Source organism: Furipterus horrens, unplaced genomic scaffold (assembly GCF_987537825.1).
Source record: "Furipterus horrens unplaced genomic scaffold, mFurHor1.1.pri manual_scaffold_6, whole genome shotgun sequence".
NCBI classification, from domain to species: domain Eukaryota; kingdom Metazoa; phylum Chordata; class Mammalia; order Chiroptera; family Furipteridae; genus Furipterus; species Furipterus horrens.
The window spans coordinates 92,322,929-92,350,894 of record NW_028327176.1 but is presented as its reverse complement, the minus strand read 5'-3'; the positions used below and the strand labels follow the sequence as shown (position 1 = coordinate 92,350,894).

At 37.4% G+C, this 27,966-nt stretch overlaps 1 protein-coding gene across 1 annotated transcript in view; it reads right to left on the bottom strand.

Moving 5' to 3' along the window:
- DNAH8 (dynein axonemal heavy chain 8) overlaps nucleotides 1–27,966 on the bottom strand; it is a 273,301-nt gene that overhangs the window by 223,879 nt on the left and 21,456 nt on the right. Inside the window, exons 7-17 of the mRNA XM_090280432.1 lie at nucleotides 27,408–27,509; nucleotides 20,799–20,945; nucleotides 16,180–16,377; nucleotides 14,259–14,335; nucleotides 12,888–12,987; nucleotides 12,160–12,279; nucleotides 10,758–10,893; nucleotides 7,833–8,020; nucleotides 1,864–1,944; nucleotides 1,359–1,475; nucleotides 449–568 (exon numbers count right to left, since the gene is read on the bottom strand). Coding sequence (XP_090136558.1) covers nucleotides 449–568; nucleotides 1,359–1,475; nucleotides 1,864–1,944; nucleotides 7,833–8,020; nucleotides 10,758–10,893; nucleotides 12,160–12,279; nucleotides 12,888–12,987; nucleotides 14,259–14,335; nucleotides 16,180–16,377; nucleotides 20,799–20,945; nucleotides 27,408–27,509 — 1,386 coding nt within the window. The remainder of the gene's footprint in view (nucleotides 1–448; nucleotides 569–1,358; nucleotides 1,476–1,863; nucleotides 1,945–7,832; nucleotides 8,021–10,757; nucleotides 10,894–12,159; nucleotides 12,280–12,887; nucleotides 12,988–14,258; nucleotides 14,336–16,179; nucleotides 16,378–20,798; nucleotides 20,946–27,407; nucleotides 27,510–27,966) is intronic.

The following is a 27,966-nucleotide window of genomic DNA, read 5'->3' as shown; positions in this document are numbered from 1 at the left end:
AGCTATGCAAAACAAGAGGCAATTCAAGCAAAATCTGAGTAAGAAGCAAAACCTGACTGATCGTTAAGACTGATTGGCTTTAGGAAACAGGAGTGAGGAAATGAGTCCTGATGGCTCCCAGATGTCTGGGTAACATAAAGGGAAAGTCTGTGGGAGTTAAAACCATGAGACTAGATGATATTGCCCCAGGAGCCTGCGCAGAGGAAGAAAAGCAGTGAACTACTGACAACCCAGCACGGGGTTGAGGACATTAGTGAAATAATATCTAGGGTGTGGCCATTGGTTGGAGCTGTTGAAGCCTTGAAAGTCTTTGCAGCTGAGGATGTCCCAAAACAGCTAGGACTTCTAAATGCTACTGATACAGATTTCTACTTTTAGACTGCAACATCACCTATTAGGTTTATGAGTAAGTATTTTTATGATTAAAATATAATACATAAATGCATACCTCATTGAGCGCCAACATATCTACTACTTTGGTAGCACCACTTTCGGGCAGGGAAATTAACACAGTTTTGGCTATCTCCTTTAGGACTGTATCAATATGCATCTCACACAAGTCACTGATCTACCAACAAGAAAAATATGTGGAAGAAAAAGCTTTTTACATCCAAAATGCGCTTGATTTACAAACTAATTTAGAGAGCTGTATCTGGAAACTTGCCTCCAGAGCCCAATATAATTTGGTGAAAATTTTAGAAGTATATCTGCAAAGAAAGCTTGACATGGAACTAAAGTTTTATTGAGTAGCAATGTATACCATATATATTATCTTTTAGATCCTCATTAGAACCCATGAATCATCACTATCCCAGTTTTATAGCTAAAGAAACCAGTGCTCTGAGATGTAAGGTAACCTGGGAGAAACACATACCTAGTGAAAGGTGTAGAATCCTCCCTGGGTATATCTGACTCCCGGGCCTCTAAGTTTTGACAGTTATACCATGCTGCCACCACTGACAGATTAGCACATCTAAAAAGGTATGCATGTTGTATATAGCAAACATGTCATAGGTGACTGCCTCATTTAATTAATATTAGATGCAGTGGTATTTGAGCACCCTGTTCTGCCATTTTTCACAGTCTACAATTACCCCATTTTCTAAACTACACTGTGGAGTTGAGCCATCATTTTAACATATCAAAGACAAGGAAAGGTACTTCAGAGACAAGAACAGGAAATCCTAAATGAGAAGAGCTCAATGTAGTTAAAGAAATATAAAGTATTTGTATAAACTTAATGGATATCCTTTTAGTTAGAAGTCAGAGCTTTGAAAGGGTTTTCAAAGGTAATCAAACTGTTACTCATAGCCTGAGTATTCATGTATGTCGTTTTTAAAAATATTTATCTATTTCACCTTCTTTAAAAGTTGACTGAACATATCCAAAACTGAGGCAACTTCTTGAAAGAAGCTTTCTAGTGTTAAAGATGACCATGTTAATATTGTGAGCCCTTGTCTCAACACAGATTCCACCTAGAAAAAGAAAAAAAAAGTTTTCATTATTAACATAAGTATCTGCATTTATTTAAAAGGCTTTCTTGTATTGCTTAGAAATATTATAGGTTATATTTCCTTAATTATATTTCTCTCCCATTATACCTAGCAAAGGCAACTTTTTGGTTTTTATAATCACCTTTGGTTGCCCGTGAAGCAATTGTGGTTTCTTAGAAAGTGCTAATTATTTAAATTTAGTTGTTTTGCAAAGGCAACAAAACTTAGACAAGAAACCATTCTGTGGAAATAATAGAGCTATAAAGTTGAACTAGAAAGATAGAGGGTCTAGGCAAAAATAGATGTTCTAAAACCCAGAATCTAATTTTAAACAACAAGAATATCAGTATAAACCTTCAGCATCACCAACCTTTTTCATTTTAGGGGTCATCAGATTGACAAACACAGAAGGCACTTCCTGACATAACTCATCATAATACTGCAGAAGATCCTATTAAAAGTCAAAATGGCATGTTTTACTTTAATTTATTACAAACAGCAGAAATGTTTTGATTCAAACCAGCAAGGTTTTATAATACCCACTTCCTCATAATCCTGCCAAGATGGAGGATTTAAAATATACTAATTTACTGTGTTTTTTCCTCACCTGTAAATTACCTGAGCATCCCCTTTAAAGAGTGAGTCAATGGAGCTTTGTAGATTTGCATTTTTCATACTTATTATTTAATTGTCTTTCTAGATTTATGTTATTTTAAATAGCTTGGATAATTATGTTTTCATGGTGTCTGTCATTACAGATTTTTCTTCTTTCTCTTTCTAGTCCTTTGACATAGTAAAGCATATGTATCACTGACGCCACGCTTGTTTTCTTGAATCAAAATCAATGTCCACACAATCAGAATTAATAAGTTTTGCTATCTTCTTTCATATATCTTTCAGAAATGAACCATAACAATCCATTTTTGGCTATTTTGTAATTTATTGCACTGTGTGATGGGAGATATGGATTCAAGCTAATCCTCCCCCAAAGTAATAATATTAAATTGTTTCAGTGTTTACTTAATAATTTCAAAGTAATTCATTTCTTTCCTGCTCTTTTTTTTTTTTAACTTGAAGTTGAACTTTTATGTATACTTGACACTTGGCAAGGGACATTGACTTTCATAGTATATTTCAATACTAACTAAATCCTGAAGGATATAATGCAAGTGATATTATCATCAATTTATAGCAGCACTTTGACAGTCAATTCTCCGAAACCACAACTAGCCAATACAAACACACAGGTCTTGTGATGCTGAAGCTAAAGTTTCCACAATGCCAATGCTCCTCATGGTTTTTTTTTTTTTTAATATAGCAATTAAATACCATTTTGATATAAGCTAAACTTATTAAACTCTTAGGAGAAAGCAAGTGCATAAATCTTCATGACCATGCAATAGGAAAGATTTCTTAGATCTAACACTAAAAACACAAGAGACAAAAGAAAAATAAATAAACTGAACTTCACCAAAATTAAAAACGTGCTTCAAAGGACACTATCAAGAAAATGAAAAGAAAACCCACAGAATAGGAGAAAATACTTCCAAATCATTTACCTGGTAAGGTATTTGTATCTAGAATATGAGGTCTGTCCAGAAGGTATCTAACCATGTATATGAAAAATAGAGACATTTATTGAAGAAGGTAAAAGATACAAGAAACATTATACATAGGACAATGATACCCCAGTCCCCTTCAAAGTAGCCACCTTGGGACCTCACACAGTTCTCCCAATTGCCATCAGCTGCCCCGTTGTATTTTCCTAAATCTCATCGATGGTCTGAAATCTCCTCCCTTTCAAAAGTGATTTTAGTTTTGGGAAAAGCCAGAAGTCACAGGGTGCCAAATCTGGGCTGTAGGGGAGCTGAGTCACCTGGGTGATTTGATGTTTCACCAAAAAACTGCATGAGATGTGATGCAGTAGGCGCATTGTTGTGATGAAGCTGCCAATCACCAGTTGCCCACAGCTGCGGCCTTCTGAGTCATCCGAATAGTTTCCATGGAGGAATGTTCAAGCTTAATGCAAAATTTGATGCAGATTTATTGCTTTACTCTATCAGTCATTTTGAATATGATGGCCACACAGTACTCATGCTCACTCAACGGCATCTATTGCACCTACTGACTAGTACAGTGAAGCCACCATTGTTCACGCATGTGTATTCTAATACACTTTCCTTGACTGCCAAGTTATGTCAATGTCATGCAAACTATTCTTGTTATATTAACAATGGCTGGACTTTTTCTGGACAGATCTTGCTTACAACTCAGTAATAAAAAGGCAAATAACTCAGTTAAGATATGGGCAAAGGATTTGAATAGACATTCCCCCAAAGATCTACAAATGGGCAATATGCACATGAAAAGATGCTTAACATGGAAAGATGCAAATCAAATCCACAGTGACATGCTACTTTACATCCAAGTCATGATCAAGATGGTAACAAGTTTTGACAAGGATGCGGACAAATTGAAACCCTCACACATTGCTGATAGGCATATAAAATAATGTAGTCTCTTTGAAAAAGTGTATCCATTATTAAAAATGTTAAACAGAGTTACCAAGTTACTGAAACCCAGCAATTCCACTCTTAGGTTTCCCACCTAGAGCAGTGATTTTGAACCAGTGTGCCTCAAAAATTTGTAAAACATGAAATACCTGACTATTTAGTCAGGTGCACTGACCTCTTTTCCCTTAGATTGTCAAATTAAAAAATGACAACAGCCAACACAACAATAGCCATGAATCAAAATTATAGGTTTTTTATCAGATAGGCAAAAATATATATTTTTGGTGTGCTGAAGAATTTTAGTAATTACTTTATCTGTGCCATGAGATGAAGAAGGTTGAAAATTGCTGCCCTAGAGAATAAAAAAATATATGTCCCCAAAAAGCTTATATACAAATGTTCACATCAGCATTATTAATATAGTCAAAAAGTGAAAACAGCTCAAGCATCCATCAACTGATGAATGGATAACTAAAATGTGGTATAACTACACAATAGAATATTATTCGGCCATAAAAATAAATGAAGTACTAATACATGAAACAATATAAATAAACTTTGAAAACATAATGCTAGGTTAAAGGAGCCAGTCTCAAATGTCCAAACTGGGCAAATCTGTAGAGATAAAAAGTAGACTTAGTGGTTGCCAGGTGAAGGTATATCTTACTAGTATCCTTAGAATTAAACATATTATAAGATATAATGCACTTGACCTATAAAAGTATAATATTAAGAATATGTTTAAAAATTCTTATGCATCATGGTTACTATCCAGAAGTCTAAATCTGATTTGTGATAATGTTTTCACTTTCCAACTCCAATACTTCCTTTTGTTCACAAGTCAGTATTTTAATTCTATCAAGAATCAGCAACGGAGCAAAATAGAGAGCCCAGAAATAAACACATGCATATATGGCCAATTAATTTACAGAGGAACAAGAATATACAAAGGAGCCAAAATATACAATGGGGAAAGGATGGTCTCTTCAATAAATGTGTTAGAAAAACAGGACAGCCACATGCAAAAGAATGAAATTGGATACCTATCTTATACCATACATTAAAAGCAACTCAAAGCAGATTAAAGATTTAAATTTGAGACCTGAAACTATAAAACTCCTAGAAGAAAATACAGGAAGTTCCTTGACATCAGTCTTAGCAATGATTTTTTTTAAATTTAACAACAAAAGCATATGCAACAAAAGCAAAAATAAGTAAGTGGCAACTATACCAAACGAAAAAGCTTCTGCAGCAAAGGAAGTCATCGACGAAATGAAAAGACAGCCTATAAAATGGGGAAATATATTTGCAAACCACATATCTGATAAGAAGTTAATATCCAAAATGTATAAAGAACTCACAAAACTCAATAGCAAAAAATAAAAATAAAAATTCATTTAAAACATGAGCAGAGACTTCCAGCCAAGATGGAGGCATAGGTAGACATGCTTTGCCTCCCTCACAACCACAAAAAGGAATACAACTACTTCAAAACTAAAAACAACAAGAACTACCTGAAAATCAAACTGCATGAAAGTCCAATAAACATACATAAAGAAGAAATACTCATTCAGGTAGACAGGAGGGGCGGAGAGAACACAGTGTGGTGACAGCAGCAACAAGGCAGGCAGAAAGTGCAGCCACACATTATAAAAGCCTGGAGGGACACCTGGGGAGCAATCCCAGAACCAGACCAGACTGCACAGCTCACAGTTCTAGAGGCAGGGAAAATAAAGCCTCATTGTTTCTTATTGTGCAAACCAGTGGGGGTCGGGGCAGTGAAAGACTCAGCCCATCTCTCAGCAGAGCCTGTTTGTTCAGAGAGCCCCCACAGTCCTAGAACATCTGCAAACCCACCCACACAAAACTAATGTGTGGATTAAAGCTTTCAACTATAAGACAAATAAGTTCTGGGACTTCTGGCCAAGATGGAGGCCTAGACAGACATGTTGTGCCTCCCTCCACAACTAAAAACGAATATGTACAGCTACCTCAAAACTAGAGGCAACCAGAAGTTCCAGAAAGTTGAGCTGCATGGAAGTCCAACAAACAAAGATATAAGAAGAAATACTCATCCAGACAGGTATGAGGGGCAGAGCCGGGGTGGAGAGGAGGCGGTGTGGTGGCAGCAGCACCGGCGGCGGTGGCAGGCTGGTGGAAAGCGCAGTCACACGTTTTAAAAAGTCAGGAGGGACACCTGGGGAGTGCTCCCAGCACCAGACCAGACCATACAGCTCATGGTCCCAGCGCTGGAGAAAATCAAGCCTCATTGCTTCTGACTATGCAAACCAGTGGGTGTGGGCACAGAGGAAGAAACTGCTGATCTATCAGACCTTTCCTCCACACACAGCACCACAATGTGGTGTAACAGGTGGCCCTGTACTGATGAATACCTATGGTTCCACCCCTTACAACATAGCAGGTGTGACAGCTCTATATAAGATACAGAGGCAAACAAACACAGGAGCCTGTCAAGATGAGGAGACAGAGAAATACGGCCCAAAAGAGGGGACAGATCAAGGTTCCAGTGGGAGAACTAAGTGATGAGAAGATAGCCAACCTAACAAATGAGGAGATAGTCAACCTAACATACACAGAGTTCAAAACACTGGTGATAAAGTGCTTGCAGACTTGACAGATATCCTTAAGTATGGCAAATACATAAGGGAAGAAGCGAAAGCTATGCTAAATGAAACAAAGGAAAATCCGCATAAAACCAGTGGTGAAGGGAGGGAAACTGGGGTTCAAGTTAATGACTTGGAACATAAGGAAGAAAATAACAGTCAACCAGTACAGAATGAGGAAACAAGAATTGAAAAAAATGAGGAGCAGTTTAGGAACCTCTGGGACAACTTTAAATGTGCAAACATCTGAATCACAGGAGTGCCAGAAGGAGAAGAGGAAGAGCATGAAATTGAAAACTTTACATGAAAAAATAATGAAGGAAAACTCCCCAAATTTGGTGAAGGAAATAGACATAGAAGTTCAGGAAGCACAGAAAGTCCCAAACAAGCTAGACCCAAAGAGGACTACACCAAAACACATCATTATTAAAATGCCACATTTCAAGGTAAAGAGAGACTCTTAAAAGCAGCAAGAGAAAAGCAGAGAGTTACCTACAGAGGGGTGTCTATAAGACTTTCAGCTGATCTCTCAAAAGAAACTTTGCAGGCAAGAAGGGACTGGCAAGAAGTATTCAAGATGATGAAAAGCAAGAACTTACAACCAAGATTACTCTATCCAGCAAAGCTATAATTTAGAATTGTAGGGCAGATGAAATGATTCCCAGACAAGGTAAAGCATAAGGAACTCATTATCACCAACCTACTATTATATGAAATGTCAAAGGGACTTACTTAAGAAAAAGAAGATCAAAATTATGAACATTAAAATGACAACCAACTCACAACTATCAACAACTGAATCTAAAAAATAAAAACAAAATCCAACTAAAAAAATAAATAAATAAAAGACAAATAAGGTCTGAAGGTTTACTGTATAACATGGTGACTATAGTTGACAACATTGTATCATATAATTGAAATTTGCTTAGAGAGTAGAACTTAAATGTTCTCATCACCCCCAAAAAAACTAAATGGGAGGAATCTTTTCACAATGTATATGTGTATCAAACTATCACGATGTACATGTTAAATATCTTGCAATTTTATCTGTCAATCTCAATAAAGCTGAAATATATATATAAAGAATGAACATAGTAACAAATTTCCCCACGAAGCCATGTCAGCACAATTACATTGATATATTATTTCCAAAAAGAAAAAGAACTACTTCAAAAATTATTAGAAAATATAATTTATCTTACCTGCAAATGCAATTTGTCTGCTTTCAATTTACTTTCCAATTTTAGCAATCTCTTTGCCTGTTCCGGAACATCCAGCTTCATTTTTATCATGCACTTCGTTTCCCGGACAACTTCCAGAATTTTGGGATCAAAATTAACTAGCAACTTCCCTGATTCTGGATGTCGCACAAAAAGTGTGGCTTGTAGAGCTACAAATAAACAATTCTTGACTTTAGTAATTTGGGACTTCTTTTCTGCTTCCTGCTGTTTTACATGCCTCTCTTCCCCGCTGGACTACTAACTTCCCTAGATTTAGAACAACAGTTTTGGGCACCCCAGATTCTAAAGCTCAGTACCCGACATGCAGTCGATGCTCAAGACTTAGATAGATAAATGTAGAGTCTCTATAAGGCCATAAAATCAGATCAAGAAAGAGAAAAATGGACCAAGAATAGACAGCCCTTGTGCTGTGGGCTACAATACTTTTCTGAGTGGGGCTAAGTGAGCTGTAATACAATGTTAGTTAATTTTCATAGATGGTGATTTAACCCCTAGGAGAGAACTGGAAGATGTGCACAACTACAAAAATATGAACATGCTTCATAGATTTCAAACCCTTTTCCATGCTGCATGAACATAATATAAATAGACATTTTAAGATATTCTTTTTATTATGAATCCCTGTGATTCATGCAGAGTAAGTAGCCTTAGATTATTTGTTATTGTAGCATAACAAATAGTAATAGCACACCTATAAACAAGTATGCGTTAGCTTGAATTACGACTTATACTAACAAACACTACTAACTTGGATCTTCCAAACCTCACATTACTGCACAGAATGTGGCTGCAACAAATATTTAAATAAAATAGTCTGTATATCCCTTCTTAGTGGACTTTTACTCATATAAAATTAGTCTTGATATGGTTCTTACTGATGCTAGTTTCATGAGAAGTTCAATTAAAAATTTTACCCAATTCATTTGGAATCTTTTAAAAATGAGGCTAGAAATCATTTATACTCCCAAGTAAAGTCCAAATTAACATATGAACATTCATTTAATAAAATCTGTCTTCCTTAAGGCTGTATTAAGCTTTCTTGAAAGGACAAAATGGTCAGTAAGACCATTAACAATAATGACACCCAGAAAGTCCTCTCCCAGACTGAGTGAACATTCATTCCATGTGAATCATTATCAGAGAAACATTAGAGTTAATACTAGGTCTCCAATTATTGTTCCAAGTTCCTATATAGTTAAATATCATCACATCACTGTAACAACAAAAAGCCTTCCAGAGCGATTCATGCCCATTAGCCTGTGTTCACATGAAAGGCAGATTTGAATCCTGGCCCTGCCACTTCCAAGCTGTGTGATCTTGAGCAAGTCACTTAACTGGTTTCTCAGTGCCTCAGTTTCCTCATCTGTAAGATGAAGATAATATTTTCTCATAGGGTTGCCATGAGGATTAAAGGCAGTTGTATGTGTAAAGTACTTAGACAAAGACTGGTACATGGTATGCAGTATATAAATGTTAGCTATCACTGTTATTTAAAGGCTACAAGGATGAAACTGACATAGAGAGTATCCTTGGAATGTGTGGGGAGATAAGACAGATCTAAAAAGCAGTAAGTGTTCTGAGAAAGAGTTACAGATAGTGTGTGGAGGACTCTACAGAAGGAGGACATTATTTTCTGCCAGGAAGAATAAGGAAGGGCTTTACAGAACAGGTGACTGTTGAACTTGTTTTAGAATATGCGCAGGTAAGAGGGGGGGAAAGTAGGAAAGCGCAGGGTACTGTAGAAGCTAAATAATACATGCACCCTGTTCCAGTTGTTAAAAATTCTCTTTTGCCTTTTTCCATAATGTGAATTTTAAGCTCCTGGAGGGTGTTGCTCCATTAGCAGGCTTGCATTCGGATCCACAGGGTCCTGCCACTCGCATGTCCCAGAAACAGCTGGCCTGACAGAAGAGGCCTATTAAAGGTTTCAGTTAGGTGCCAGTTGGGGAAGACACGCTGTGGGGCTGGGACCTGTCCTCCAGGTGTGCAGAGAATCAACAGCCTGTGGATATGCTGTGTCCCCAACAGCTAAAACATGGAGGTTTGCAGCCAAGAGACAGAAGTAGGAGTGGCCCTCTCACTGTCACGCCCGTGCTTCCTGTGCCTGCAGTTCTGTGCTCCGCTCAAGTGGAGGTCCTGGGGCGGGAGGAGGAAAGTTTTCTACCAGGAAACACAGGGTAACACCAAGGTGTGGATAAGAGCTTAAGGTTCAGGTGAGACAAAGCAGGGCCAGCGACTGAGCCCACGCAGGAACAACGCCCCAGGCGGGGTCGGCATAGAGGCATGGTGGCTTACCGCCACCCGTCTCCTGCCTCACATTTCACTCTGCCCAGCGCCTCAGCGCCCCTCAGAGGGACTCGGACTCAGCCCTACTCCTCTGAATTTACTGGAGCTCAAAACTGAGGTTAAACTGTTATAGAAAAAAAAAAAGAAAGGGAGGGAGGGAGCAAGAGAAGAGGTAGGAAGAGAAAGGTGAGAAGAAAAAAAGGAGGGAGGGGGAGAGGGAGGAAGCAAACAAGCAAGCTGCAGTTCTTTCCCCCTGACTGGGACTGAGATTTGAATCTATAACGTGATAAAACTAAATATGAAAAATTTCCTAAATTTATGGAGAAATATCTATAAAGACTCTTGATACTTACTTTTAAATACTGTTTTTCAGGAGAAAGTCATAATCTAAGTGTATCAACTTTAAAGTCATGACAATTTTTGCACATAAAATCAGAATATTATTAACTATAGAGAAATAAATAATTGTATCATCCCCAAATCTAAATGTAATCATCATAAGATTATATAAAAGGGATGTAAAACTTCTCTAGAACCATGAACTCGTTCAGAATCACCTAACACCCCCTTCGTAGCACCCCCGCATGGCCTCATACACACCATACTGTAACTGGGAGATCTCCTGGACCCAGGCTGTATGATAGACCACCTCAAATTCCACCAGGACGTAGGAAATTTTGTTATACTGACGAATGACAGCTTTACCTTCCACACTTGACAAAATGTCTGAGTTTTTCTGTTTTTAGGGGAAAAAGAAAAATTTATTTTAAAACACTGCTGCTGGTTTTCATCCAAATCATAAAGCTGTTTGTATTTAAAATGGCATCAAATAATTATGCTACCCATTTAGATTTTCATCAAAGTAAAACGGAGATAAAGAAGGCTATACAAGCTAGAGATGGAAGTAGGGAAATATTATCAGTAGAACGGGAAAACTGGAGAAAGAAACAAAAGCTATAATAAGAAAGGCCTCTAGCCCTGCAGCAGCCCAAGGCACTGAAGAGTCTCCCCAACTCTGTTCTCTCCCCACTTTTCTGGACAAGATACGATGGACTGATTTTCTTTGAAGTGTGGATATCAGTGGAAATTCCTAAATCCGAGCACCAAAAACAGTAACCCTATATCAAAGAACAAAAAGCAAAAATTTTAATGTAAATGACTAAAAGTTTTATGTTTTGATTTACATATGTCAAAAACAGGGCGCTCTGCTCTGCCACGTTTGAGTCAATCAGCAATCGAGTCCCCATCCCCATCTTGAGTAAGGCTTGCATTTTAGTGAAAACAATAAAATAAATGATAGTAGCCAAACAAACGACAAAAACTTAATATTTAATAATGCGTAAGTAATAATGTTACTTGCAACACTATTGTTTGGTAGTATTTTGCTCTGAATTTAGACATAACAAACAAAACCAAGCTGACTGTCTCCACTTTGTTACTCTGTCTCTTTAAAAAACAAAGCAAACAAACAAACAAACAAAAACCCCAAAACAGAAGACAAAGTGGCAATTTCAGAATGCCAACAGGGTCTAAGAGTATCCTGCTGTGTTTCAGAAATCAAATATTCTTAAGAAGACAGAGAATGAATGTACTTTACCGTTCCCTGCTCTAAATCTCAGGTCTTCATACAGGAATAGACGGAGCATGTCTTCACCTTCACTAACATTTACCAGTGACCCTTACACGTCCACACATAGAAGTAACCTCAGCATTTGGTCTGTATTTTATTGTCCTCAAAGTGTCCTATGTTAAAAGCCATAAAGTTTAAGATTCACCCCATTAGAGATAATTAAATGGGCTTATCTACCAAATATGAAAGAATTGACTTAGTGTCTCTCAAGCATATTTATAAACTAAGCACATTTATAAACTAAATTTTCTCCACCCAGTAAAATAATTAGCTCTAACTACTTTCTTAGACATAAATATTAGAGGATAAAATATATTTCTTATATTAAAAACCACTGTAATCCACATACTGTAAAATTAACTATTGGCTTACAAAGAAATAGTTGATGGGCTCACTTATCCGGCGATACAGCTGCCTCACCCAAAGTATTTTTCCTGCTATTGGGGGCATGTTGCGAGCCAGAGGGGGGTCATCTTTTTGAGAATGATAAAGCTGTAATTAAAGATCTGATATTAATGTCTGAAATTCAATGTGATGAAAAAGGCAAAAAATGTAAAGCTATATCTGTACTGATATTTTACCATTATTCCCATGTTTTATACCAAGGAAATAGCCAATAAATATATACGTGCCTTTCAGAGATTATAACCTAATGTTTGGAGATTATGATATTTATAATATATGACACTTAATTATCTCTTAACTTTTATTTCCCCTTATGTGTATATATTTTTCTGCCCTTTATCTCAAATTTTAAGGAGGTATTCAAAAGAGGGAGCACATTGTTACATTACATGTCATAATAGTCTCCAGAGCCCATATTTCTATACACAAAAATATTAGCTTAAAGGGGCTTTCCTATGCATACATGAATGCTGTCATGCAAAGACAGTTCTCAAGAGCACAGGACCATGAATGCAGCTGTCCCATGACATACACTGCCAGCACCTGCCCACATAGAGAGGGGAGCATCAGAGGTATGTAGCAGTGAAAGGATTGCTCCTGAAAAGCTTAGCACAATATAATAATGATGGCAAATACTTTTGGAATACCTCTGTTTTGTACTAAAGTAACATTCTAGTTATAAAAATGATACTAGCCTTCTTAATAGCTTCAAGTTCAGCCACATAACACTGAAGAATACACTCAATTGTGTGATTTATTTCTAATTGAAGACAGGGAATATTCAGTTTCTGGAATCTAAAAGTAATTGAAAGTGAATAATTAAAAAGTAAATGAGAAACAACTTAAAAATTGCTGCAGCCCTAAAAACCCATTCATTTACTCATTTGACAAATATTCATACAGGGCCTCATACATTTCCTAGGGATACAGTGATGAACAAGACTGGTGTGGTTCCAGCTCTCTTGGAGCCTATGTTATCTTATGGAAAAGGGAGATCATCAGTCAAGGGCTACATAAATAATTATTGTAATTACAAGGGTGCCAGGAATACATATTAATGGATAACCCAGACAAGCCTGGCAAGTTAAGAAGGACTTCCCTGAGACAATGACATTAAACAGATTAAAAAGATGAGTGGGGAGTTGGCTTGGCAAAGATGGAGAGGCACACACTGACTGTCCCTCTGCCAATATTAATGCTCACGTGATTCCAAATGGCCATAAATAATAATAATGATTTTGTCAGCCAAATATCACTTCCACTTAGAGACTAAGTAATGCACAGGAAGTACTAGAACCAGAACATTCTGATAATAAAGTAAGTTAACACCAGCACATTATAGGTTAGAAAGAGAGAGAAGTGACAACAGAAAGAGAGAGACATTACCAAGAAAATGGTACCTGCCATTTGTCTGTACAGTACGGTTACTAGTCAAATCACTTTATCTGTTTTGACGCTTATGATGGCCTCATAAGGTAAGGTATCACTGGTATTATCCACCATTAGAGAGACATGGAACTATAGCAAATCTGGGCCCCTAACATGGGTCATCAGGAACCCTCCCTGAGCTGGAAGAGAACAGCCCCTCATCCAGCTCATCCCTCTGTCCCTCTCTAATCCAGGATTTCCTGCCCTTTGGGGGTGGGGGGACACTGTTGTCAGGAACGGAGGGAAAGGAACTGCGGGAGCACTCATGAGGGAAAATGGGAGTTTGGAGCTCTGCCACTCTTAATTTCACTTTTAGAAATCCTTTCAGTAAGCATAATTAAACATTATTTGTTCCCTTTCCAATAACACCTATGAAATTAACCTCAAATATATTATATACCGGGGGAAAAACATAAAATATTTGGTTTTCTTATTGAAAGACCTTATGCTACAAAAATGCAATGAAAAATATCATATTTCAAATTTTTACCATTCTGTTTCATGGTAATTAAAAGAGTAATGTTATGAGTTTATAAGTTTACCTAGAAGAAATTTCCAACAACATCTTATTTGAAATTGTATTTTCAGATATAAAGTTATCCCAACTAGAAATTATAGTGCTTAATGATTATAAATACCTTTGAAGCAGCTGAAGGGCCTGCTGGGAAGATAAGATTTTTCCAAAAGTACTGTTCATAAATGCCTGTATTTGTATCTAAAATAAAATATTGATACTTAATTATTTTTGACATTAAGAGATTAGTTTAATTTAACAATAATTAATGATTTTCCTACAGAATCAGAAGAGCCTTCAACACACCCACCATCTAAGTATCTAAAACTGCACAAGTGGCTACTTAACACTTGAAATGTCACTACCTGGAAGTGAGATATGCTGTAAGTATAAAATACACACTAGATTTCAAAGACTTAGTACAAAAAAGGGATGTAAAATATCTCTGTGATTCTTATATTGATGATATGTCAAAATGATAATATTTGGTATATATTGGGTTGAAGAAAATATATTATTAAAATTAATTTTATCTGCTGCTTTTAACTCTTATTCCTATGGCTATTAGAAAATTATAATTGCATATATGGTTTGCATTTGTCACTTGTTATTTATTGGAAATTACTGAGCTACAGAATTTATGAAAGCAGTGAGTGTCCCTTACCAAGCATATTTCTTTGGTGTTTTTAGAATTTCTAAGCATATTGGTAGAGCAATGTTATGACACTATAAACACCCAGAGTCAACAGGTGTCACTTTCCAAAACTACTGCTCTCAGAAACTCTTTGCCATGCTAAGGAGAAACAAGAAGAAAATATTCTTCTGAGACCCCCACCATCCCAAGCAGTGAATTCCAAACTCCTGGTACCCAACCAATGGAACTAAAGCACCCTTTGCAAATTTCTTTCACTTACAGATTATACTGTTGTGGTTTACTAATCTAAAACACAATGTTACTCAACATTGGGAAGAGAAAGAAAGTTAAAACATTGACACTTCTTTCAAAATATTAAAAAGCTAAAATTTGTATCTAAGACCACAGTAAAGCTTTACAACATATAACCTTTATTAAGCAATCATAAAAATAATTTCAGCAATAAGTTTTTCTTTAAAAATCCACAAATTCCCATCACCATAAAGATATAACTCACAAAGCATTTTAGAAGCAAACTCCACCCTGCCCACCTAGCCAAACACTGAAAGTAAAAACCAAAATGTATCTTAATATCAGAGTCTCACTTTTAAAACTAAAAGGAAATCTATGTCAAAAAGAAAAAGTGATGTTAGAATTTTAGGATCTTTCTTTTTATATTGCCCAGACTACATGTAATATAGTTTTTTTAAGAATTGTAGACTAAGAAAGTGAACAAAGTATATTCTTGTCTTTCCCTCTGTCTCCAGGACATTGTGTAGCAAAGAGGGGACCTTTCTGTGGGTTACCTGGGTTTACAGTAGTTTTCAGTATGAGAGTAACTGAGGTCATATACAACCCGAAGGTGAGTGAGAAATATGGCACAACCTCACCAGATATATGTTTTAACTACCCTTAATCCCTCTGGTGCTCCTGAGGCTATGACAAACAGGATGAGGGCCCCTTCAGAGCTGTCCTCTAAGCTACAGAGAAAATGTGGCCATAAAGTGCAGGGTCAAGGGGAGAGGGATCCACCTTCCAACTCTGTCCTCAAATCTTTTCACACTTAACACAGAGAATAAGAATGACACATTTTTCCTCAGACTGGAAAAATGACATTGGCTCCTGGGCACAACAAAAATCAAACACAAATTTTAATGTAAACAAAAAATGAACCCTAACTACAATAATCCTTTGGGCTTCTGGTTTCTCACTGACATCTTTTGTTGAAAATGCCCGTTTTCCATTTTTTAAAAGGTGAGAAATATTTTGTGGATTAGTTAAAAACTTAATCATGCTAGCAAATATTTCTGATCCACTTGCAAGAGTGACATAATAAATGTGAATATGTGAATTCTAGTATTATTGATTACATTTCAGCTTTACTAAAGTGAAAGTATATATAGTTACTTACCTCTAATGCATTGATTTTTGACATGAACTCTAAGAAATCTGTGTCAAACTCTGTCCTTCTTGGATCCAGAATGTCATACTGCTTTTTCTTAACCCCGCGATATATATTTTTAAATTTTATTGCCATTATATCTATTCCCTCTATGGTAGAATTACTCAAGGCTGAATATGTTTGCACAATAGTTATCATTTCTGTAATCTTAAAAAGAGAAGTGTTATTTTATTTTTAAAATGAGATATTAGCACCTTCTCTGGAATAAGCTCTTAATGAATCATTGATTCAGAAACAGACAGAGAAACAGGCCCTGGGATCATGCAGCTAAAACCAACCAGGGGAGATAAAATAGATGGTAAATCTGTCACTAATCATTACTACTCTTCAATTGTTTAAGATAGATGATATTGGAGCATATCCAGAGAGAATTTACAACCTTTCTCAGAATTTGATCATTTTTGTCTTTCAAAATGGAATTTGAATAAAAGCCCTTGCAAATATCTAAATAGTTTCATTCTTTTATTCTTCAGAATTTTCTGAAAATCATTTCACTGGATTACTGGATTAGAAAGCTTTACCATTCTTCATGGGCCTCCCCTCACTGTAGCTCTGATATGTAACACTAGCATAAATCCACACCTGTTTTCCTTTTTCCTTGCATTCAGGTAAAGGGAAGGCCCAACAAGACTGAGGAATGATTCCAGTCACTTCTCACCCATGAAGAGCCCTGGGAAACCCTCAGAATGGACTTTACCACAGAAATGGCTGCCTCTATCTCAATGCACCAACACCACCTACTTCACCAAAAAATATAATTCACATTCACAGACTAATCGATTCCTTAATCTTCATCAGTGACTCCACATTTTGATTCCTGCTTCGTAGAACTATGCTCAAAACTCGCCAGGTTTATTTTCTATTTGGCCATTGAACAAAGAGAAGCTTTTGTTCAGGGGAGTCCTCTAAACACTACATACCATGAAGACAACATTACAGAGCCAGCAGAAAACTCCCTGCACATGTCAATCCAAATGACCATTTTCTGAACAACTGTCACTCTTATGCCACTACTGCTGTACACTTCTAAAACTACTGTCATCCTAGAAGCCAGTCCACGCCTTAAGTAAACATGGACCTCCTGGAATTTATAGCATGCTGTGTATGCCCTATATAAATATGAGAAACGGTTGGGCCTTCTACTAACACATACACTACTCACCTTTAAAAAACAAAATTAAACTTCAAAAAAACAAACTGAAGAACCAAACTACCCACTTGCTCTGCATTCTATCCTAAGACTCTGCCCTTTATCCCTTACCTTACAGTTGGCTCCTACTGCTCCCCATTCATCAGGGAAAGCCCATTCAGGCAACTCAGTGACCATTGCGCTAAGGGATTAAACAAAATCGTGGCCACAAGGTAAGCTGTATAGCCCATTCTTTGAGGATCTGGATACCAATATCAACCAATTACACCTTTGGGGGCTGGGGGAAGCCAGTCAGCCAAGGGATTCTTACTACAGGAGAGGTAGTAATACACAATCAGGATGCACTTCAAGTAAGGCATCTGGGAGGTGCTGCATTGCCTCTGGTTGCTGAGCCCTTGTGGCATGATATTTTTAAGACTAAAGGCACAGCTTCTCCAGAGATAGGGCAAGGGGGTGGGGGGGATAGCTAATGCAGTTGGCCATTACTGCCCACTCTTTCTAGCATCAGGAATGGTTTGGTTGCTACAAATGGAAACTCATCATGCCCAGCATTAGACCAGCCACCAAAGGTCTCTACTGCTAATGGGCTAACCAGTAAGGTTCAGCTGAAACTCTGTCAAACATAAAACTGCACCCAAGTTGGCAAGGTTTCTGGTTCCTGGAAAAATTAAGAGTAACCAGGACCCATCTCCAGGTTTATACCCTAGTGGATTCAGAAACATTAAGTGTCCTTGTGGAACAGGTCCTTACCAGTAAGGCCTTTATATTAGTTTCACACATGACATTATCCTTCTAATTGGGTATCTGACCCCAAGAAATTCCTAGTGTTCACAAAACAGCCCCATACAACCGTTTACTAGATATAGCACCAAAATTATAAGCAACAAAAGAAAAACTTGATAAATTAGACTTCATTAAAATTAAGAACTATCACACTTCAAACAAAAGATACCATCAACATAGTGAAAAGATAATCCACAGAATGGGAGAAAATATTTGCAAATCATATATGCTAAGGGACCTAGACCAAGAATATATAAAAACTCTTATAACTCGACAATAAAAACACAACACATATAACATGTGCAAAAAAATTGAATACAAGCTTCTCCAAAAATGAAAAGAGCGTAAAGCACTGAAAATATGTTCAACATCATTAGTCATCAGGAAAATGCAAATCAAAACCATAATAAGATAACACTTCATACCCACTAGGATAGTTAAATTCAAAAAGATAGATAATAACAGCTAACAAGGATGTGGAGAAATTGGAACTCTCATAAATTGCTTGTGAAAATGTGAAATGATGCAGCATTTTTGAAGAACAGTTGGGCAGTTCTTGAAAAAGTTAAAAACAGTTACCACATGGCCCACCAATTCCACTCCTATGCATATACTCCAGAGGAATGATAATATATGTTGACACAAAAATCTGTACACAAATGTTCATAGCAACACTATTCATAACAGCCAAAAAGTGGGAACAACCCAAATATCCATCAACTAATGAACAGATAAATAAAATGTAGTATATCCCTATAGAGAATATCATTTAGCAATAGAAAAGAGTGCTACAACATACATGAACCTTGAAAACATTATGCTAAGTGAAAGAAGTCAGTCACAAAAGAACACGTAAGATTGTATTTATATGAAATGTCCAGAATTGGTAAATCTGTATAAACAGAATAGTAATGGTTGCTTAGGGCTGGAAAGAGAGGGGAATTGGGTGTGACTGCTAATGGGTAGGGGATTACTTTCAGTGGGAATGAAAATGATCTATAATTAGACTATAGTAATGGTTGCATAACCCTGAGAATATATTTTAAATGCTGATTTAGTTTAAATGGGTGAATTGTATGGTGTGTGAAAAATTATAACCCAGTATAATTGTTAAAAAACAAAAACAAAAAACAGCCCCACCGAAATATGAGGTCTGTCCAGAAAAAGTCCAGCCATTATTTAATATAATGAGAATGGTTTCAGTAACATAGATGTAACCTGGCAACAAAGAAGAGTGGGCTGGAATGCTCATGAATGAACAAAGATGACTTCACTGTACTAGTCTGTGAGGGCAGTAGATACTGTTGAGTGAGCATGTGTACTGTGTGGCTGTCATATTCAAAATGACTGAGCGAGTAGAGCAACAAATCTGCATCAAATTTTGCACTGTTTGAACATTCCTCTGTGGAAACTATTCAGATGCTTTGGAAGGCTGCAGCTATGGAAAACTGGTGATTGGCAGCTTCATCACAACACATGAATCACATCTCATGGAGACTGTTCTGGCAAAACATCAAGTCACCCAGGTGACTCTGCCCCGTTCCAGCCCAGATTTGGCACCCGGCAACTTCTGGCTTTTCCCAAAACTAAAATCACCTTTGAAAGGGAAGAGATTTCAGATCATTGATGAGATACAGGGAAATATGACAGGGCAGCTGATGGCAATTAGGAGAACTGTGTGAGGCCCCAAGGTGCCTATTTTGAAGGGGACTGAGGCATCATTGTTCTATGTACAAAGTTTCTTGTATCTTGTATCTTCTTCAATAATGGTCTCTATTTTTCATATTACATGGCTGGATACCTTCTGGACAGACCTGTCATGTATGAAAGTCCCCACATAGTAACTTGGTTCTCTTCTTCACCCATACTTCCCTATCCTGGTTGTGTCAGGGGATTACAAATGAAAAATAGTCTTCTGGACATGACCAGGAAATGCCCTTCGACCTATGTAATGCCCTCAGCAACTTCCAACAAATGATCAACAGAATCCTAAATACTACCAGAACCTAAGGAGTTAGCGAGGTGGTGGTAGGGGTGGTGGAGAAGGTGGTACCTAAATGATATCTTTGTAAACTTTTCAAAGGCTGACTCCAAGAAGCCTCCAGTATGGGCTGTCCTATATACCCTGGGGGAAAAAAAAAAAATACACTCCTTTCGAGGCAGTATTAGTAAATGAATTAAAAGTGCAGAAGTTTCTAACTCATGTCTGCCCAGAGAGACATCACTCACACAATGTCTATGTATAATACCCTATACAGTGGCCTAGAAAAAGAAAGGCCCACACATCCAGATATGGCACGACTACTGGGTTCTGCCAGGTATTGCAGTTATTTCATCTCCACTTTTTCCAGCCTAATACAATGATTAAGAGCAGAGGCTTTTAAGTTCAAGCTCCACAGGTGGAGGTACAATTAAAGAACAGTGAAAGTTTGTAATAGCTTATGTGTATCTGGCAGAAGACAGTAATCAGGAGTAAAAAATAAGGTATAATAAAATGCAGTGAGTAATAGCAAATGAGTCAAATCAACAGTGAGACAAGAGCTCTGGAACAATAATTCCCAACAGTGCTTTGTAAAGTACAAAATAACCAGACAGGTGTGGCTGGGGGCGGATACTGTGACTGCACAACGTTTACCTTCTCCAGTCTTTTGCAGAAAGCTTCAAATTTTCCAAATATATACATTTCTGAAACCTCAAAAGATTTTTCCCCTGAGGATTCTAAAATCTGTTTCCTTGTTTTGTGAAAAGATGCCTGATATTCCTTAAATAGAAAAATGCAATCCTGTGAAAAAATTAAAAGGGGGAAAGAGTAATAAGACATTAGTTCAGGAGTCAAAACTTCTGCCCTCACACAGAGCTGGTCGCAGCAGGCCCTCAATGTTGCTGTTAATAGTGAAAAATTCAATTTATCTCCCTACATATTGAAAGGCTATGAAAATAATATTTTTAAATTTACATCATATTTTCTTCTTCATTCTATTTTCCCTCAACTTCTATCCTTATCAAACTATGACATACTCTATTTTACATTTTCATGGCCAGAAATTATCAATTCTATCTCTCTACTATCAATTATTCTTTTATTTAGTTTGCACCAACTTTTAATAAGCATTTTTTATGTATAGGTATATACATAAAAAATACATCATACAAACATCATACAAACATCATTTCTCCACAAAGAGATCATAAAATCTTTGATGAGTGTATTGCTAAAATCCTGATATTTGACTATAGACATGCCATTGACCAGTTCGACCAGGCTAGTGAACCTACTAGAAATAGAAAAAAAAAAAAAAAAAGGACATGTTTACTAGGTCCAGTAGGGACTCACTGTCATGTCATAATAATAAATTCAAAAATGTTAAACTTTTTCAAAATCACCAGTGGACAGTTAAATCTTTTTCATAATGCCATCTTTCTGGTTATGACTTTTTCTCATATAAAGAATCCTTGTTATGTCATCTAGTGGTTATGGATTGAATGATGTCCTTTAACCCTGTTGCCAAATCTGTTGCCCCAGAATACAACAAGGATGCCAGCCTGTTAAACCAAGTTTGCTGTTGCCCAGGAACAGCCAACTGACCTGGAGTCCGCACGATCCTTCCCCATATGGGAAGGCCACCCTCCCCTCCACACCCCCACTCTTATTAGGGATTTCTGGACCCAAGGGTAGGTAGGATGAGGACCATGTCCAGCTTGAAGCAGCTAGAGGAGCTCGAGACCTTCGCCCATTGTCCTATATAAGATCATAAAGGGTCTTAAGTCTGAGAGGGAGGAATTGTTATTTTTTATTGTTAAAATAATTAATATTTTATTTTTAAAAAAGAATAAGAAGAATATATGAAAGGGTGAAGCAGAAGAGCTTGTAAGTACGACCCATGGGCATGGACTTGGGGGGGGGGATGGCTGGGGTAGGGGGTGTGCTGGGTGGAGGGGAGCAAAGGGGAAAAAATTGGAACTATTGTAACAATATAATCAATAAAATATACTTAAAAAAAAGAATCCTTGTTATTACAACATAGATAAACCTTACGCTAAGAGACTTTGAGACTTTGTTTACTTAGATAATCCAGGATAATCTCTCCATCTCAAGGTCAAATGATTAGCACCTTAATTTCATCTGCAACATTAATCCCCCCTTTTCATTTAACATGACAAATTATGGTTCCAGGGATTACTACAATAACCTCTAGTCCATCCATGTTGTTGCAGATCGCAATATTTCATCTTTGTTTATGGCTGAGTCAGAGTCCATTGTATATATGCACCACTTCTTCTTTATTCATTCATCTCTTGATGGACACTAAGGGTGCTTCCATATCTTGTTTATTGTAAATAATGCTCAAATGAACACATGGATGTATGTATCTTTCTGATGTAGTATTTTGGGTTTCCTTGGATAAATACCCAGAAGTAGAATTGTTGAGTCCTTCTCTGTCTCTCTGTTATGGTCTTTCTTTTAAAGTCTATTTTGTCTTCCCTGGATAGTATAGCTAAGTGGACTTAGCACCAGCCTGCAAACCAGAAGGTCACCAGGTCAATTCCCAGTCAGAGCACATGCCTGGGTTGCAGGTCAGGTCCTCATTTGGGAGCACGCAAGAGGCAACCAAACATTGATGTTTCTCTCCCTCTCTTTCTGCCTCCCTTCCCCTCTCTCCAAAAATAAATAAATAAAATCTTTAAAAAACAAAATAAAACAAAGATGGAGGTGTAGGTAGACACATTGCATCTCCCTCCACAACTAAGAAGGAATACAACTACCTCAAAACTAGAGAGAACCAGAAGTTCCAGAAAATTGTACAGTACAAAAGTCCAACAAACAAAGATATAAAGAAGAAATACTCATCCAGACAGGAAGGAGAGGCAGAACCAGGGCGGAGAGGAAGTGGTGTGGCAGCAGCGGTAGAGGAAGTGGCAGTGGAGGCAACAGCAGTGGCTGGCCGGTGGAGAGCGCAGTAACACATTAAAAAATGTAGGGAGGGACACCTGAGGAGCCCTCCCAGCACTGTTACAGAGTAGGTCCCCCAAAACCCCCAAGCCTTCAGTTTGGGAATGGGGGAAGGGGATAGCTTTCAAGATGCCTTTGCATATCTATGGCTGGTAACTAGTGTCTTAGTTATGCAAATAGATTTGGTTCTTCCAAGGCCACAAGGAGATCGGAGGAGTTTTGACCATAGAATGGTGAGGAAAGAGCATACAGGGCCTGTGCAAGGTTCTGTGAATGGTCAGAACCGGTTACCCTGCCCTGCCCACTGTGTCACAGGTCACAGTCCGGGATATAAAAATAAGGTGGCAGCCATTTTGGTAGGCAAGGAGGTAGAAAGAGAGCACCGTGTGGTTTTAGAAGGAAAGAGACTCATGTGGCTTTGAAAGGGCAGGGAGAGAACCATGTGTGATCCAGTGCAAAATGGCACATGTTTTCCTGGACTATTATATGGAGGCCGATGATCCCCAGATCCTGAAGGAGAGAGCTGACAGATAAGGATGGAGAACTTCTGGGCATGGTTTTGGCTTCTAGCCTTTTGGGGAGCAAGGGAAATGCTGGGTCCCATGGGACAACAGAGCTCTGATCTTTAGTGCACACTGCCCTCCCCAGGTTGAAATATTGTAAAAAAAGACCTGTTTTCCTCAACATTAATTGTTCAGTTTTATACCAAAGTGCCAGGTGAAAGAACCCCCTTTTGCTCTGTAACAGCACCAGACTACACTGCACAGCTCACAGTTCCAGCACAAGGGGAAATAAAGCCACATTGCTTCTGACTGTGAAAACCAGTGGGGGTTGGGACAATGGTATAAACTGCTGGTCTCTCAGAAGAGTCTGTTTGTTTAGAGGGCCCCCACAGTCCTAGAACATCCACAGACCCGCCCACTCTGGGAACCAAACCAGGGCAACAGCTAGAGAGGTGATAGTCCCATATGAGAAGCTGGAGAGGTACCTGGAAAAGGGGCAAATGCTGAGCAAGCGGGATTGTTCCCTCTCAGACCCCTCCCCCATGTAAATCACTACAACAAGGTGAAATGGGTCACCTGGTACTGAGGAATATCTAAGGCTCCGCCCCTTACAACATAACATGTGACAACCCTACCTAAGACACAGAGGCAAGCACAAAAGCCTGTCAAGATGAGGAGACAGAAACATATGGCCCAAAAGAAGGAACAGATCAAGGTTCCAGTGGGAGAACTAAGTGATGAGGAGATAGCCAACCTAACAGACACACAGTTCAAAACACTGGTGTTAAAGATGCTCACAGACTTGACAGATATGCTTGAGTATGCAAAATGCATAAGGGAAGAAGTGAAGGCTATGCTAAATGAAACAAAGGAAAATCCACACAAAACCAATGGTGAAGGAAAGGAAACTGGGATTCAAATCAATGACTTGGAACATAAGGAAGAAAAAAACAGTCAGCCAGTACATAATGAGAAAAAAAGAATTGAAAAAAATGAGGAGAGGCTTAGGAATCTCTGGGACAATTTTAAATTTGCATAGGGGTGCCAGAAGGAGAAGAAGAAGAGCAAGAAATTGAAAACTTATTTGAAAAAATAATGAAGGAAAACTTCCCTAATTTGGTGAAGGAAATAGACATACAAGTCTACAAAGCACAGGAAGTCCCAAACAAGCTAACCCCAAGGAGGGCCACACCAAGACACATCATCATTAAAATGCCAAAGGTTGAGGATAAAGAGAGAATCTTAAAAGTGCCAAGAGAAAAGCAGAGTTACCTACAAAGGAGTTCCTATAAGACTATCAGCTGATTTCTCAAAAGAAACTTTGCAGGCAAGAAGAAGCTGGTAAGAAGTATTCAAAGTGATGAAAACAAGGACCTACAACCTAGATTTCTCTATCCAGCAAAGCTATCATTTAGAATAGAAGGGCAGATAAAGTGCTTCCCAGACAAGGTAAAGCTAAAGGAGCTCATTATCACCAAGCCATTATTATATGAAATGTCAAAGGGACTTACTTAAGAAAAAGATCGAAACTATGAACACTAAAATGACAACAAACTCACAGCTATCAACAAATGACTCTAAAAAATAAAAACAAAATCCAACTAAGCAAACAGAACAGGAACAGAATCATAGGTATGGGGATCATTTGAAGGGTTATCAGCTGGGAGGTTTAAGGGGGGTGAAATGGTGCAGGGATTAAGCAGCGTAATTGGTGGGTACAAAATAGACAGGGGGATGTTAAGAATAATATAGGAAAGGGTGAAGCCAAAGAACTTATATTTATCACCCATGGACATGAACTAAGGGGGGTGGAATTGCTGGAAGAAAGGGGCTACTGGGTGGAAGGGAGCAAAGGGGGAAAAGTTGGGACAATTGTAACAACATAATCAATAAAATATACTTTAATAAATAAATAAATATTTTTAAAAATACAGTTTAATTTTTCAGCTTGTTTCCATTTTTTATTAAATACCTTTTCCATCCCTTTACTTTCATTCTCTGTATCTTTCCATCTGAAGTGAGTCTCTTCTGGACAGTATATGTAAGAATCTTTTTTTGTTATCCATTCAGCCACCATATGCCTTTTGATTAAACATTTAACCTATTTGCATTTAAAATCATTCTTGATAGATATGTACCTATTGCCATTTTATTGTTCATATTTGTTATGTTTTTTTCTTCTTCTTAAAGATAAAACTTCTTTACCTCTCTCTCTTTCTTTCTTATAGTATATAGAATTCCTTTCAAACACTGGGTAAAACCCTTCAAAGAAATTGTTCTTTGCCTCACTTTTAGAAGGAACTGATAGTTGGGTTATAGATGATGATAGTGGTTATTCAGCCTATGTGAGCGATAGAGGAATATGCTATTATTTTGCGTAGTTGGGTTTGATTAAGGCCACCTCAGCCTCCTCACAGGATAGATAATACTGATATTGTGAGTAGTAGGTCTGAATTAAAAAGTAAGATCTACACTGTTAAATACTCCATTTTCACTGGATCAGATGTTTCATAAGCTTTTGTAATGCAAGCATGGCTGTCATTATCTCCTTGTTTTATTGGTTCATCAGCTGCTTTTGGTGATGTTTTCAAACCATTGCTCTATGAGCTGCTTTGGTCTGTCTCAGGTAACTATGCATCATACATGGATAACTCCAAGAACCACTGTTTGGAATCAGGTATTTTCAGCAATAGAATCTATCCTAACTGTAATTCTTCATCCTTTGTTTCCTCTGACAACTCTTCCTTATCCTCCAGAGTTCCAGGTGTCAGAGCACAGTAGTTTAACATCCTTGGTAGAGGGCAATGGGCATCCTTTCTGGCTCTCCCTCCCAATCCCAGTCTTCTGCCTTGGTTCTACAAAGCTCAGGAACCAGTACATGAAGACAGCCAATAACCATTTCTAGATGGAGCCTTCCTGGTGTAGTGATTTGTTTCAGACTTCTATAAAACAGGTCATTTTAATTTTCTCCAAATTTTTCCATAAAACAGAAAAGGGGGAAATACTCCCTTCCCCTGCTCCACCCCTACTAATTTCTCAAGGACAACCTGAGAAGGGAAAAATTACAGTCTATCTCCTTCATGAATATCATTGTGAAAAATCCCAAACAGAATTGTAGTAAACTTAATTTGAGTGTTTAAAAATAGATTATTATACCATGAACAAGTTGAGTTTATCCGATGTATATTAGATTGTTTCATTTTAGAAAACACAAAAATTTCATCCACCACATTAACAGATTGAAGAGAAAAATCTTATAAGCATCTCAAAAAATATGGGCAGAAAATATTTTTCAAAACTCATTCATAACTTTTAAAAACATCTCCTAGTACTAAAACTAGAAGTAAAATTGCCTTAATGTAATCAACAATGTATTAAAAACATATAAAAGCATCAGACTAAGTGGGAAGATGTTAAAAACATTCTATCAAAATCAGATGCCAACTGTCCCCATTTCTATTTAAGGACGTAGGGCAGTCCCAGCCAAAGCAAAATGGCAAGAAAATGAAATTAGCAGGGGCTGGAATGAGAGGTGGGACAAGAGTATATGAAATGGCACACAAGAGGTGTTTGATAAAGGCAGCTATAGGAAATATGGGGATTAAAATACACCCTAAAAGGAGCACTAAATATAAATATAAGTAGATAATTTTAATGCATTTCTTTTCAGATTCTCATGGTACTCTGTTCAATGATTGACCAAAAATAACATACTCTGTGCATGAAGAAAGTAAATAAAATTGGGCCAGATGGTGAAAGATTTACTTTTTGAAAATAAAAATACTTAAACCTGAATTTTCTTTAGTACGAGTGGTGTTTCCTGATCCCATACATGGTTAATTCCTCCATCAGTAATATAGGCTTTAGATGCTGTCACCATTTGATTTGTTACCTAAAATAAATATTAGTCCCAAATAAGTATAAAGAGAGAAATAAACATTTTTAATATTTTTAAATTGCAAGCATAAAATAGTAAACTTATAGAATGAATTACTCACAGTGTGTAAAACATAAAGAAATACACATTCCAGTCAAAACAAAAAATAACCCAAAGTCATGTTTACCTACAACATTTAAGCCAATGTAATTGGGGCCATAAATTTCAAAATCAACTGTGTTTTCCACTTGTCTGTTTCTCCTCTAAATGTGATTCTTTACCATCCTTCAACATTCAAACCAAATATCAAGTAACCACCTCTCATATCCTCTAAATTAGTGAAAAAAATAAAGATAGCTATTTAAATGATTTGAAGGTTAGATCAAGATGGCTGGCTGACACACATAAATTTTGGAGAATTTCTAAAATATGTCAAACACATGAGATCAAATCAACAGAAAAAAAGGGGACT